At 46.9% G+C, this 12,490-nt stretch overlaps 1 protein-coding gene across 4 annotated transcripts in view; it reads right to left on the minus strand.

The window, feature by feature from the left end:
- MRPL28 (mitochondrial ribosomal protein L28) overlaps positions 1-11,760 on the minus strand; it is a 37,103-nt gene extending 25,343 nt beyond the window's left edge. The window contains exons 1-3 of one of the 4 annotated variants that reach the window (XM_063934198.1): positions 11,660-11,760; positions 9,651-9,949; positions 7,728-7,880 (exon numbers count right to left, since the gene is read on the minus strand). In XM_063934198.1, coding sequence (XP_063790268.1) covers positions 7,728-7,880; positions 9,651-9,949; positions 11,660-11,690 — 483 coding nt within the window. In that variant the 5' untranslated portion in view covers positions 11,691-11,760. The other 3 variants (XM_063934199.1, XM_063934200.1, XM_063934201.1) reach the window with 3 other exon arrangements.
- Positions 11,761-12,490: the final 730 nt, after the last annotated feature.

The raw sequence follows: 12,490 nt of genomic DNA on the forward strand, positions 1-12,490 counted from the left end.
AATCTGTAAATGCCCACTCCACAAGGAAGGTGGGCTCATCTTGGGCGGCTGCCCGAGGGGTCTCGGCTTTACAACTTTGCCGAGCAGCTACTTGGTCAGGAGCAAATACGTTTGTAAAATTCTACAAAATTGATATCCTGGCTGAGGAGGACCTGGAGTTCTCTCATTTGGTGCTGCAGAGTCATCCGCACTCTCCCGCCCGTTTGGGAGCTTTGGTATAATCCCCATGGTCCTTACGGAGTCCCCAGCATCCACTTAGGACGTTAGAGAAAATAAGAATTTACTTACCGATAATTCTATTTCTCATAGTCCGTAGTGGATGCTGGGCGCCCATCCCAAGTGCGGATTGTCTGCAATACTTGTACATAGTTATTGTTACAAAAATCGGGTTATTATTGTTGTGAGCCATCTTTCAGAGGCTCCTCTGTTATCATGCTGTTAACTGGGTTCAGATCACAGGTTATACGGTGTGATTGGTGTGGCTGGTATGAGTCTTACCCGGGATTCAAAATCCTTCCTTATTGTGTACGCTCGTCCGGGCACAGTATCCTAACTGAGGCTTGGAGGAGGGTCATAGGGGGAGGAGCCAGTGCACACCAGATAGTCCTAAAGCTTTCTTTAGATGTGCCCAGTCTCCTGCGGAGCCGCTATTCCCCATGGTCCTTACGGAGTCCCCAGCATCCACTACGGACTATGAGAAATAGAATTATCGGTAAGTAAATTCTTATTTTCACTTGCAATCCTGTGAGGAGACCTGGAAAACATGAACTGTTGGGGGTACTTGAGGACCGAGGTTGAGAACCACTGTCCTAGAGTACTCGAGTTGGGAAACTGGTGTATAATGTCCCCAGAATAGGGGAGAATGATTTTCCTCACTGCATAATACGACTGATTGTAAAACTTAGTTTTATATACAGTCCAACTTATTTTGTTTTAATGAATAGCCATTAGTCTTTCTACATACAGCAGTAGCCTATAAATGATTAATTGAGCATCTTTTGTTTGTAATAGAAATTATTTTATTTGCTATTTAATGAAGTGTGATCCTTTTAAAGAATATATGTATTACGATAGCATTTTTTTGTTTGGGGAGGTGTCTCATTAGGTGCTTGAACTTTGGGAGCCTAGTGTACAGCTGTATACCAACAAGGCAATACTGGACTGGGTTTACAGACACTTTTAGAAGTATTACATTGTAGGATACATGTTAGAATGCAACAACTGGGTGCTCAAGGGAGTGAATATTACAAGATATAATTTTCATATGAGGGCAAGCTGAATTTCAGGTTTAGTGGCTCATTAAAGAGCGTGCATTGAGTGGTAAAAATAAGAATTTACTCACCGGTAATTCTATTTCTCGTAGTCCGTAGTGGATGCTGGGTACTCCGTAAGGACCATGGGGAACAGACGGGCTCCGCAGGAGACTGGGCACTCTTAAAAGAAAGATTAGGTACTATATCTGGTGTGCACTGGCTCCCCCCTCCATGCCCCTCCTCCAGACCCCAGCCAGGGAAACTGTGCCCGGAAGAGCTGACATTACTAGGAAAGGATTTGGAATCCAGGGTAAGACTCATACCAGCCACACCAATCACACCGTACAACTCGTGATAACTATACCCAGTTAACAGTATGAACAACAACTGAGCCTCATTCAACAGATGGCTCATAACAAAACCCTATAGTTAGGCAATAACTATATACATGTATTGCAGAAAGTCCGCACTTGGGACGGGCTCCCAGCATCCACTACGGACTACGAGAAATAGAATTACCGGTCAGTAAATTCTTATATTCTCTGACGTCCTAGTGGATGCTGGGTACTCCGTAAGGACCATGGGGATTATACCAAAGCTCCCAAACGGGCGGGAGAGTGCGGATGACTCTGCAGCACCGAATGAGCAAACTCAAGGTCCTCCTCAGCCAGGGTATCAAACTTGTAGAATTTTGCAAAAGTGTTTGATCCCGACCAAGTAGCAGCTCGGCAAAGTTGTAAAGCCGAGACCCCTCGGGCAGCCGCCCAAGAAGAGCCCACCTTCCTCGTGGAATGGGCTTTTACTGATTTAGGATGCGGCAGTCCAGCCGCAGAATGTGCAAGTTGAACCGTGCTACAGATCCAGCGAGCAATAGTCTGCTTAGAAGCAGGAGCACCCAGCTTGTTGGGTGCATGCAGGATAAACAGCGAGTTTTCCTGACTCTAGCCGTCCTGGAAACATAGATTTTCAGGGCCCGGACTATGTCCAGCAACTTGGAATCCTCCAAGTCCCGAGTAGCCGCAGGCACCACAATAGGTTGGTTTAAATGAAACGCTGATACCACCTTTGGGAGAAATTGGGGACGAGTCCTCAATTCTGCCCCGTCCATATGGAAAATCAGATATGGGCTTTTACAGGACAAAGCCGCCAATTCTGACACACGCCTAGCTGAGGCCAAGGCCAACAGCATGACTACCTTCCACGTGAGATACTTCAACTCCACGGTCTGAAGTGGCTCAAACCAATGTGATTTTAGGAAATCCAACACAACGTTGAGATCCCAAGGTGCCACTGGAGGCACAAAAGGGGGCTGAATATGCAGCACTCCCTTAACAAACGTCTGAACTTCAGGCAGTGAAGCCAGTTCTTTTTGAAAGAAAATAGACAGGGCCGAAATCTGGACTTCAATGGATCCCAATTTTAGGCCCATAGTCACTCCTGACTGTAGGAAGTTCAGAAATCGACCCAGCTGAAATTCCTCTGTTGGGGCCTTCCTGGCCTCACACCAAGCAACATATTTTCGCCATATGCGGTGATAATGTTTTGCTGTCACATCCTTCCTAGCTTTAATCAGCGTAGGAATGACTTCATCTTGTAGTTCCGGGTACCAAGTTCTTCTTGGCCAATCCGGAACGATGAGTATAGTTCTTACTCCTCTCTTTCTTATAATCCTCAGTACCTTTGGTATGAGAGGAAGAGGAGGGAACACATAAACCGACTGGTACACCCACGGTGTCACTAGAGCGTCCACAGCTATCGCCTGAGGGTCCCTTGACCTGGCGCAATATCTTTTTAGCTTTTTGTTGAGGCGGGACGCCATCATGTCCACCTGTGGCCTTTCCCAACGATTTACAATCAGCTTGAAGACTTCTGGATGAAGTCCCCACTCTCCCGGGTGGAGGTCGTGCCTGCTGAGGAAGTCTGCTTCCCAGTTGTCCACTCCCGGAATGAACACCGCTGACAGTGCTAGCACGTGATTCTCCGCCCATCGAAGAATCCTTGTGGTTTCTGCCATCGCCATCCTGCTTCTTGTGCCGCCCTGTCGGTTTACATGGGCGACAGCCGTGATGTTGTCTGACTGAATCAGCACCGGTTGGTTTTGAAGCAGGGGTTCTGCTTGACTCAGGGCATTGTAAATGGCCCTTAGTTCCAGAATATTTATGTGTAGGGAAGTCTCCTGACTCGACCACTGTCCTTGGAAGTTTCTTCCCCGAGTGACTGCCCCCCAACTCGGAGGCTTGCATCCGTGGTCACCAGGACCCAGTCCTGAATGCCGAATCTGCGGCCCTCGAGAAGATGAGCACTCTGCAGCCACCACAGCAGAGACACCCTGGCCCTCGGGGACAGGGTGATCAACCGATGCATCTGAAGATGCGATCCGGACCACTTGTCTAACAGATCCCACTGAAAGATCCTTGCATGGAACCTGCCGAAGGGAATTGCTTCGTTAAGAAGCTACCATCTTTCCCAGGACTCGTGTGCAGTGATGCACCGACACCTGTTTGGTTTCAGGAGGTCCCTGACCAGAGATGACAATTCCTGGGCCTTCTCCTCCGGGAGAAACACCGTTTTCTGTTCTGTGTCCAGAATCATGCCCAAGAACAGCAGACGCGTCGTAGGAATCAGCTGCGACTTTGGGATATTCAGAATCCAGCCGTGCTGTTGTAGCACTTCCCGAGATAGTGCTACTCCGACTAACAACTGCTCCTTGGACCTTGCCTTTATAAGGAGATCGTCCAAGTACGGGATAATTATAACTCCCTTCTTTCGAAGGAGTATCATCATTTCGGCCATTACCTTGGTAAATACCCTCGGTGCCGTGGACAGACCAAACGGCAACGTCTGGAATTGGTAATGACAGTCCTGTACCACAAACCTGAGGTACTCCTGGTGGGGTGGGTAAATGGGGACATGTAGGTAAGCATCCTTGATGTCCAGTGACACCATAAAATCCTCCTCTTCCAGGCTTGCAATAACCGCCCTGAGCGATTCCATTTTGAACTTGAACTTCCTTATATAAGTGTTCAAGGATTTCAAATTTAGAATGGGTCTCACCGAACCGTCTAGTTTCGGTACCACAAACATTGTGGAATAGTAACCCCGTCCCTGTTGAAGGAGGGGAACTTTGATTATCACCTGCTGAAGGTACAGCTTGTGAATTGCCGCCAGTACTACCTCCCTTTCCTTGGGAGCAGCTGGCAAGGCTGATTTGAGGTAACGGCGAGGGGGAGACGCCTCGAACTCCAGCTTGTATCCCTGAGATACCACTTGTAGAACCCAGAGATCCACCTGTGAGCGAACCCACTGGTCGCTGAAGTTCCGGAGACGTGCCCCCACCGCACCTGGCTCCACCTGTGGAGCCCCAGCGTCATGCGGTGGACTTAGTGGAAGCAGGGGATGATTTTTGTTCCTGGGAACTGGCTGTCTGGTGCAGCTTTTTCCCTCTACCCCTGCCTCTGGGCAGAAAAGACGCGCCTCTGACCCGCTTGCCTTTCTAAGGCCGAAAGGACTGTACTTGATAATACGGTGCTTTCTTAGGCTGTGAGGGAACCTGAGGTAAAAAAGTCGACTTCCCAGCTGTTGCTGTGGATACGAGGTCCGAGAGACCGTCCCCAAACAATTCCTCACCTTTATAAGGCAAAACCTCCATGTGCCTTTTAGAATCAGCATCACCTGTCCACTGCCAAGTCCACAATACTCTCCTGGCAGAAATGGACATTGCATTAATTCTAGATGCCAGCCAGCAAATGTCCCTCTGTGCATCCCTCATATATAAGACGTCGTCTTTAATATGCTCTATGGTTAGCAAAATAGTATCCCTGTCAAGGGAATCAATGTTATCTGACAGGGTATCAGACCAAGCAGCTGCAGCACTACACATCCATGCTGAAGCAATTACAGGTCTCAGTATAGTACCTGAGTGTGTATACACAGACTTCAGGATAGCCTCCTGCTTTCTGTCTGCAGGCTCCTTTAAGGCGGCCGTGTCCCGAGACGGTAGTGCCACCTTTTTTGATAAGCGTGTGAGCGCCTTGTCCACCCTAGGGGATGTTTCCCAACGTAACCTGTCCGTTGGCGGGAAAGGGTACGCCATTAGTAACCTCTTAGAAATCACTAATTTCTTATCTGGGGAACACCACGCTTCTTCACACAATTCATTTAACTCATCAGATGGGGGAAAAGTCACTGGCTGCCTTTTCTCCCCAAACATAATACCCTTTTTAGTGGTAACCGGGTTAATGTCAGAAATGTGCAACACATTTTTCATTGTCGTAATCATGCATCGGATGGCCCTTGTGGACTGTACATTTGTCTCATCCTCGTCTACACTGGAGTCAGACTCCGTGTCGACATCTGTGTCTGCCATCTGAGGTAGCGGGCGTTTTTGAGCCCCTGATGGCCTCTGAGACGCCTGGGCTGGCGCGGGCTGAGATGCCGGCTGTCCCAAAGCTGTTACGTCATCGAACCTTTTATGCAAGGAGTTGACACTGTCGGTTAATACCTTCCACATATCCATCCACTCTGGTGTCGGCCCCGCAGGGGCGACATCACACTTATCGGCTCCTGCTCCGCCTCCACGTAAGCGTCCTCCTCAAACATGTCAACACAGCCGTACCGACACACCGCACACACACAGGGAATGCTCTGACTGAGGACAGGACCCCACAAAGTCCTTTGGGGAGACAGAGAGAGAGTATGCCAGCACACACCAGAGCGCTATATAACAGAGGGATTTACACTAACACAAAGTGAATTTTCCCCCAATAGCTGCTTATATCACCTGTTGCGCCTAAATTTATGTGCCCCCCCTCTCTTTTTTACCCTTCTTGTAGTGTATACTGCAGGGGAGAGCCTGGGGGGCGTCCTTCCAGCGGAGCTGTGAAGAAAAAATGGCGCCGGTGTGCTGAGGGAGATAGCCCCGCCCCCTCCGCGGCGGGCTTCTCCCGTTTTTTTAATAATGTTAATGGCGGGGGATTAGGCACATATACAGTTTATAACTGTATTATGTGCACATTTGCCAAAAAGGTATACTTATTGCAGCCCAGGGCGCCCCCCCCCCCCCAGCGCCCTGCACCCACCAGTGACCGGAGCGTGTGGTGTGCTGTGGGAGCAATGGCGCACAGCTGCAGTGCTGTGCGCTACCTTATTGAAGACCGGAGTCTTCAGCCGCCGATTTTCTCTTGGTTCTTCCGTCTTCTGGCTCTGCAAGGGGGACGGCGGCGCGGCTCCGGGAACGGACGATCGAGGTCAGGCCCTGTGTTCGATCCCTCTGGAGCTAATGGTGTCCAGTAGCCTTAGAAGCACAAGCTAGCTGCAAGCAGGTAGGTAGGTTTGCTTCTCTCCCCTCAGTCCCTCGTAGCAGTGAGTCTGTTGCCAGCAGATCTCACTGAAAATAAAAAACCTAACAAATACTTTTTCTTTTCTAGGAAGCTCAGGAGAGCCCACTAGGTGCATCCAGCTCTGGCCGGGCACAGATTCTAACTGGGGTCTGGAGGAGGGGCATGGAGGGGGGAGCCAGTGCACACCAGATATAGTACCTAATCTTTCTTTTAAGAGTGCCCAGTCTCCTGCGGAGCCCGTCTGTTCCCCATGGTCCTTACGGAGTACCCAGCATCCACTAGGACGTCAGAGAAACTTATGTTTAGACAAGGGTTAGGTAACGTCCGGCACTCTAGCTGCTGTTGAACTACACATCCTAGCATGCCAAGTCACAATTTTAGCATAACATAACAGCAACAGCGGCATGGCATGTTGGGTGTGTGGTTCCACAGCAGCTGCAGGGTTATAAATGGCCTATCCTTGGCTTAGGCCTTTATCTTGTTTACGAATCCATAAATAATAAAATTATAATTTGGTCCTATATTCTTAAATCCACACCGCAAAAGCCCCTACAATTAAAATGAATAGCGCAGGTTCAAAGTAATTTATGCAAAATAAATATTTAATGAACATCTACATTCTATACTGTAAAATAAATGCATTCATTTGACACACTGAACCAAGCACTTTATACACAAAATGCATAAACACAGCTATGCTGATTAAAAATATAAAGGGCATTCAAATGTTCCTCCCTATCGCGCCCGCCGGTGATATTCTAATATCACGTCCGACGGGCACGACAACTTAATTTCAGCTCGCTACCCCTGGAGGTAACGAGCTGAAATGTGCGTAAAGAGACCCATCTGGGTGCCCAAACAGGTCTCTTCACGATCACAACTATTACTTTAGTCGGGTTTATGCGCTTGATGTGCCTAAACCAGACTGTAATCAGCGCGATAACGGGGCACATTTGAATATTCCCCCTCTATCTCTCATCACTTTAGACGGAGACAGCGGGTGCGATATGATTTGAATCCGGCCCATATTATTTCATTAGAAAATACCTTTACCCGATATTTCTAAATAAACACACCACCACATTACGAGGAGTTGCACCAGGTATGGAACAGACTACACAGGAGACTTTCTTACCTTTAAGATATAAAAATCAAAACCATAGGCAGCATCAATAAGATCCAAAGTTCCCATTGTGACTTCGATTGAAAAAGTTTTATCCAGTATCTCACTATACAGCTGGCGAGTAAAAAGCTGAGGCTTCCAAACACACTTTAATCTGGTTGAGAGCTATAAAATAAAATAAAACAAATATTAAATAGAAAAGAAAGAACAAAAAAAAATGTGTAATTAGTGGAGCTTTCCCGTCTTAGATTGGCTAGTGGCATGTCCAAACTGCGGCCCTCCAGCTGTTGAGAAACTACATATCCCAGCATGCCCTGACACAGCTTTAGCATTCTCTGACAGCAAAACTGTGTCAGGGCATGCTGGGATATGTAGTTTCACAACAGCTGGAGGGCCGCAGTTTGGACATGCCTGGGCTAGTTTATTGCGATTGCCCTTCTTCACATTTTACTAATGACACTGATTGTTCTCTATGGCTTTCACCCATGCCTTTTTTCTGGCTTTGAGGTTTATGGAATGTAAAGAAACACCCCACGTAATACTTTTAACAGATGACAAATTTAAAGATTAAGATTTCCTTTAAGCATTATGTGAAATAAGAAGATAGATTACAGTGTTATCCAGTCAGATGGTCAACAGCAGCCATATCCACACCCAAAATTTTGACATTAGAATGTTAACATGGTCGACAGTTACAATGTCACCATGTGACATGTCAACATTCTGAGGATGACTACAGTTAGGGTTAGATGTCGGCGGGAGGGTTAGGCTGCACGGAGAAAGTTACGGATAGGCACTAGGGGGAGGGATAAGCTGCAGGGAAGAAGTTACGGATAGGCACCAGGGGGAGGGATAAGCTGCAGGGAGGAAGTTACAGATATGTACCAGGGGGAGGGTTAGGCTGCACGGAGAAAGTTACAGATAGGCACTAGGGGGAGAGATAAGCTGCAGGGAGGAAGTTACGGATAGGAACCAGGGGGAGGGATAAGCTGCAGGGAGGAAGTTACAGATATGCACTAGGTGGAGGGATAGGTTGCAAGGAAAAAGTTACGGATAGGCACCAGGGGGAGGGTTAGGCTGCACGGAGAAAGTTACAGACAGGCACCAAGGGGAGGGATAAGCTGCAGGGAGGAAGTTACAGATATGCACTAGAGAGAGGGATAAGCTGCAGCGAGGAAGTTACGGATAGGCACCAGGCGGAGGGATAGGTTGCAGGGAGAAAATTACGGATAGGCACCAGGGGGTGAAATAAGCTGCGTGGAGGAAGTTACGGATAGGCACCAGGGGGAGGGATAAGCTGCAGGGAGGAAATTACGGATAGGCACCAAGGGGAGGGATAAGCTGCAGGGAGGACGTTAGATATGCACTAGGTCACAGGTTTTCAAACTCGGTCCTCAGGACCCCACACAGTGCATGTTTTCCAGGTCTCCTCACAGAATCACAAGTGAAATAATTTGCTCCACCTGTGGACTTTTTAAAATGTGTCAGTGAGTAATTAATACACCTGTGCACTTCCTGGGTTACCTGCAAAAAATGCACTGTGTGGGGTCCTGAGGACTGAGTTTGAGAACCTGTGCACTAGGTGGAGGGATAGGTTACAGGGAGGAAGTTTCTGATAGGCACTAGGGGGGAGGGTTAGGAATAGTGGGGAAATACTTTTATAAAACGCTGGTCTCTCCGACGTCTGACCATCAAGTCATGGTCAAATGACTGCCAGGACCCAGAAACAGCTAGGAGAAGGTAAGAGACCACTAAAGCACCAGGAATGTTTCAGTGACAGTTCATTATGTTGACATATCCGTCTACATATTATGAATGTCGGCATGCGGTATATCGACAGTTTTACCATGCCGACATTCTCATGTCGGCATTATGACTGTTGACAAATCATACACCTGTTGCAGCAATGGTAAAAGTAGTATTTTAAATATTTACCTTATCATTATTTGCATAACGAAAGCCAGAGACCCAGCCTTCTCCCCCCCAAAGGCCTTCATTGGCACTTGGAGGAAAATAGGGAAGTATTGGGACATCTTGAACGCGTTCTTTTTGCCCGGTCTTTGGATTTATCCTGTACTTCAACCCATGTGGTTTCCAATGTACTGGAGTAGGTTTTTCTGTATCATTCAGGGAGTTCAGGTAATGTGCTGGCAGGCGCGCATAGATACCTTCCTTTAGCTTTAGCGCTTTCCATATGGCAGGTGGATGCTTATGTAGGGGCATCACTCTGTACACTAAGTAAACAGAAATACCTCAAGATAATATAAAACACATGATTATGAAAATACCACTTATGCTAATTTTTTGATTCGCAAAAATGATACTAGGGATGGCCAACCAGCAATCCAGTAAAGATCTTTCTGATTGATACTGGATGGTCATGTCTCTATTTAATTCAGAAAACAGGAAGAATAATATTGATCTTTTAAAATAAACAAAGTATTTGCAGTGGGGCAGGAAACCTGGGATGCGGTAAGTATAAATCATGACTTTTGGATCAATTCTATTAAAACATCAAGTAAAAAAAAAAAAAAAAAAAAAAAAACATCAATGGACTGCATCAAGCACCAAAATGGTTTAACAAAAAACAAACAAAAGAGAGCGGAGATCACGCTCATCCCTAGATTATTCCGAAATTACCATTCAGATGTCCCAGGCTCTTACAGTGCCATGGTTACTGTGGCACAAACTGCGTAACACGTCATAAAAATATTTGCAGAATTAACTTTCCATTGATCCTAATATACAACACTACAGATGTAAATGGGTCTGGTGACAAGATTTAAAAAGTTGTTTTAGTTTTGTTTTTTTACCTAAAGACTTTAGCCCTCATTCCGAGTTGTTCGCTCGCTAGCTGCTTTTAGCAGCAGTGCAAACGCTAAGCCGCCGCCCTCTGGGAGTGTATCTTAGCAGAAGTGCGAATGAAAGGATCGCACAGCGGCTATAAAATAATTTTGAGCAGCTTCAGAGTAGCTCCAGACCTACTCCTAGCTTGCGATCACTGCAGACTATTTAGTTCCTGTTTTGACGTCACGAACACGCCCTGCGTTCGCCCAGCCAAGCCTACATTTCCCCAGCCACTCCTGCGTTTTTATCTGACACGCCTGCGTTTTTACACACACTCCCCGAAAACGGTCAGATACCTCCCAGAAACACCCACTTCCTGTCAATCACTCTGCGGCCAGCAGTGCGATTGAAAAGCGTCGCTAGACCTTGTGTGAAACTGCAATGGCCGTTGTGAAAGTACGTCGTGGGTGCGCATTGCGCCGCATACACAGAATTGCCGTTTTTTTGCCTGATCGCTGCACAGCGACCGAAAACAGCTAGCGAACAACTCGAAATGACCACCTTAGCTTTGTTCATGTATGCAATCCGCTCAATATACACTGAAGCAAAAGACTTTGGGGCAAATTTAACGACGAGTAATATTCGCACATGAGAGGTGGGGGCTGATTGGCTTGAGCATCATTTATAATTTGTAACCAGTGATAACAAGAATATCTGCCCCTTGATGCAATTTAAAATGTATTTACTATTAATAATATGCTCTGACACCAGACATACGCAACCCCTTTCTCTCTGCACTGCAATTCTGGTACGGCATGCTGGGAATTGAAGTTCTACAAAAGCTGGACACACAAACGTTGCTTATTACGGCATTGCAGCCTTCAAAATCTCATATATTTAGTGTAATGCATGCAGATTATACTGAAGACTTTATGCTCCCGAATAAAGGTGATAATACGCTTCTTTCTTACCCACCAGGAGACTCGCCCTTGACAGTATACACGGCACCTATCTGTACAGTCTATATCGCGATACTGACTCCAATATAGCTGTCACGACTACCTGTCTGTCGCTGAATAGGTGACACGCCAAGGGCATCAAATAGAATCAACCATTCACGCAATGTGTCCCTTAGCCCACTTGATTCTAGCATCTACCTTCACGCAATCTCTTCCTGCCTTGTCGCATGTATATTACGTCATGTAGCCATCTGGTTTTTAAACACTAGGGGACAAGAGTGTGTAAGAACCGACTTAAAGAAAATGTCTCTAGTGTGGCGCAGGGAGCGTCCTGAGAGGACATTTTACAGCTGAGAACACATAGAGCACATTGTACAAAAGCTTTCTCTTTTTATTAAGATGATATGCAAAGTAAGTTTTAATGATGAAAATCCGGGTATTTGGCTGGCTTCTGTCCTCTAACTGCAGAAGAATATGTCAGAATAGTAATCTCTTTATCCCTAAGGCAGTAATGAATCTCTACACTTTGGAATAGTTTATAGACTAGACATGGGTATTTCTCTAACATCCTTAGGGGATACTGGGAACTGGTTCTTAGAACGATGGGGTATAGATGGGTCCAAAGGAGCCGCTGCACTTAAACAAATCAAATTACAGTATGTGTGCTGGCTCCTCTCCTCTATGCCCCCTCACACAAGCCAGTTTAGAAAAAAGTGCCCTCATAGCTGGTCGCCTCTCTGGTTATCTCCAGTGTTTCTTTCAGGTTTTTTTTTATTTTAGTTTGTTTTGTTACAGCCAGACAGTGTGGGAGCTCAGGAAGGGGTTTGAGACAACCTCAGCCATGGTTAATGTCCATTACCCAACAAGCGGGGTCCCCGGCGATTTTGGTGGCATTAGGCGCCCTCACGGTTCCAGCAGGGACTGCTGCATCGGGAGGGGGGGCACACTGACACTCTGGGCCACTAGACGTCTGTGGAGGGCGAGGGGCCCATATTTCGCATGGTTTTTCAGTCAGTGTGACTGAGGAGC

Source organism: Pseudophryne corroboree, chromosome 7, assembly GCF_028390025.1.
Source record: "Pseudophryne corroboree isolate aPseCor3 chromosome 7, aPseCor3.hap2, whole genome shotgun sequence".
Classification (NCBI taxonomy): Eukaryota; Metazoa; Chordata; class Amphibia; order Anura; family Myobatrachidae; genus Pseudophryne; species Pseudophryne corroboree.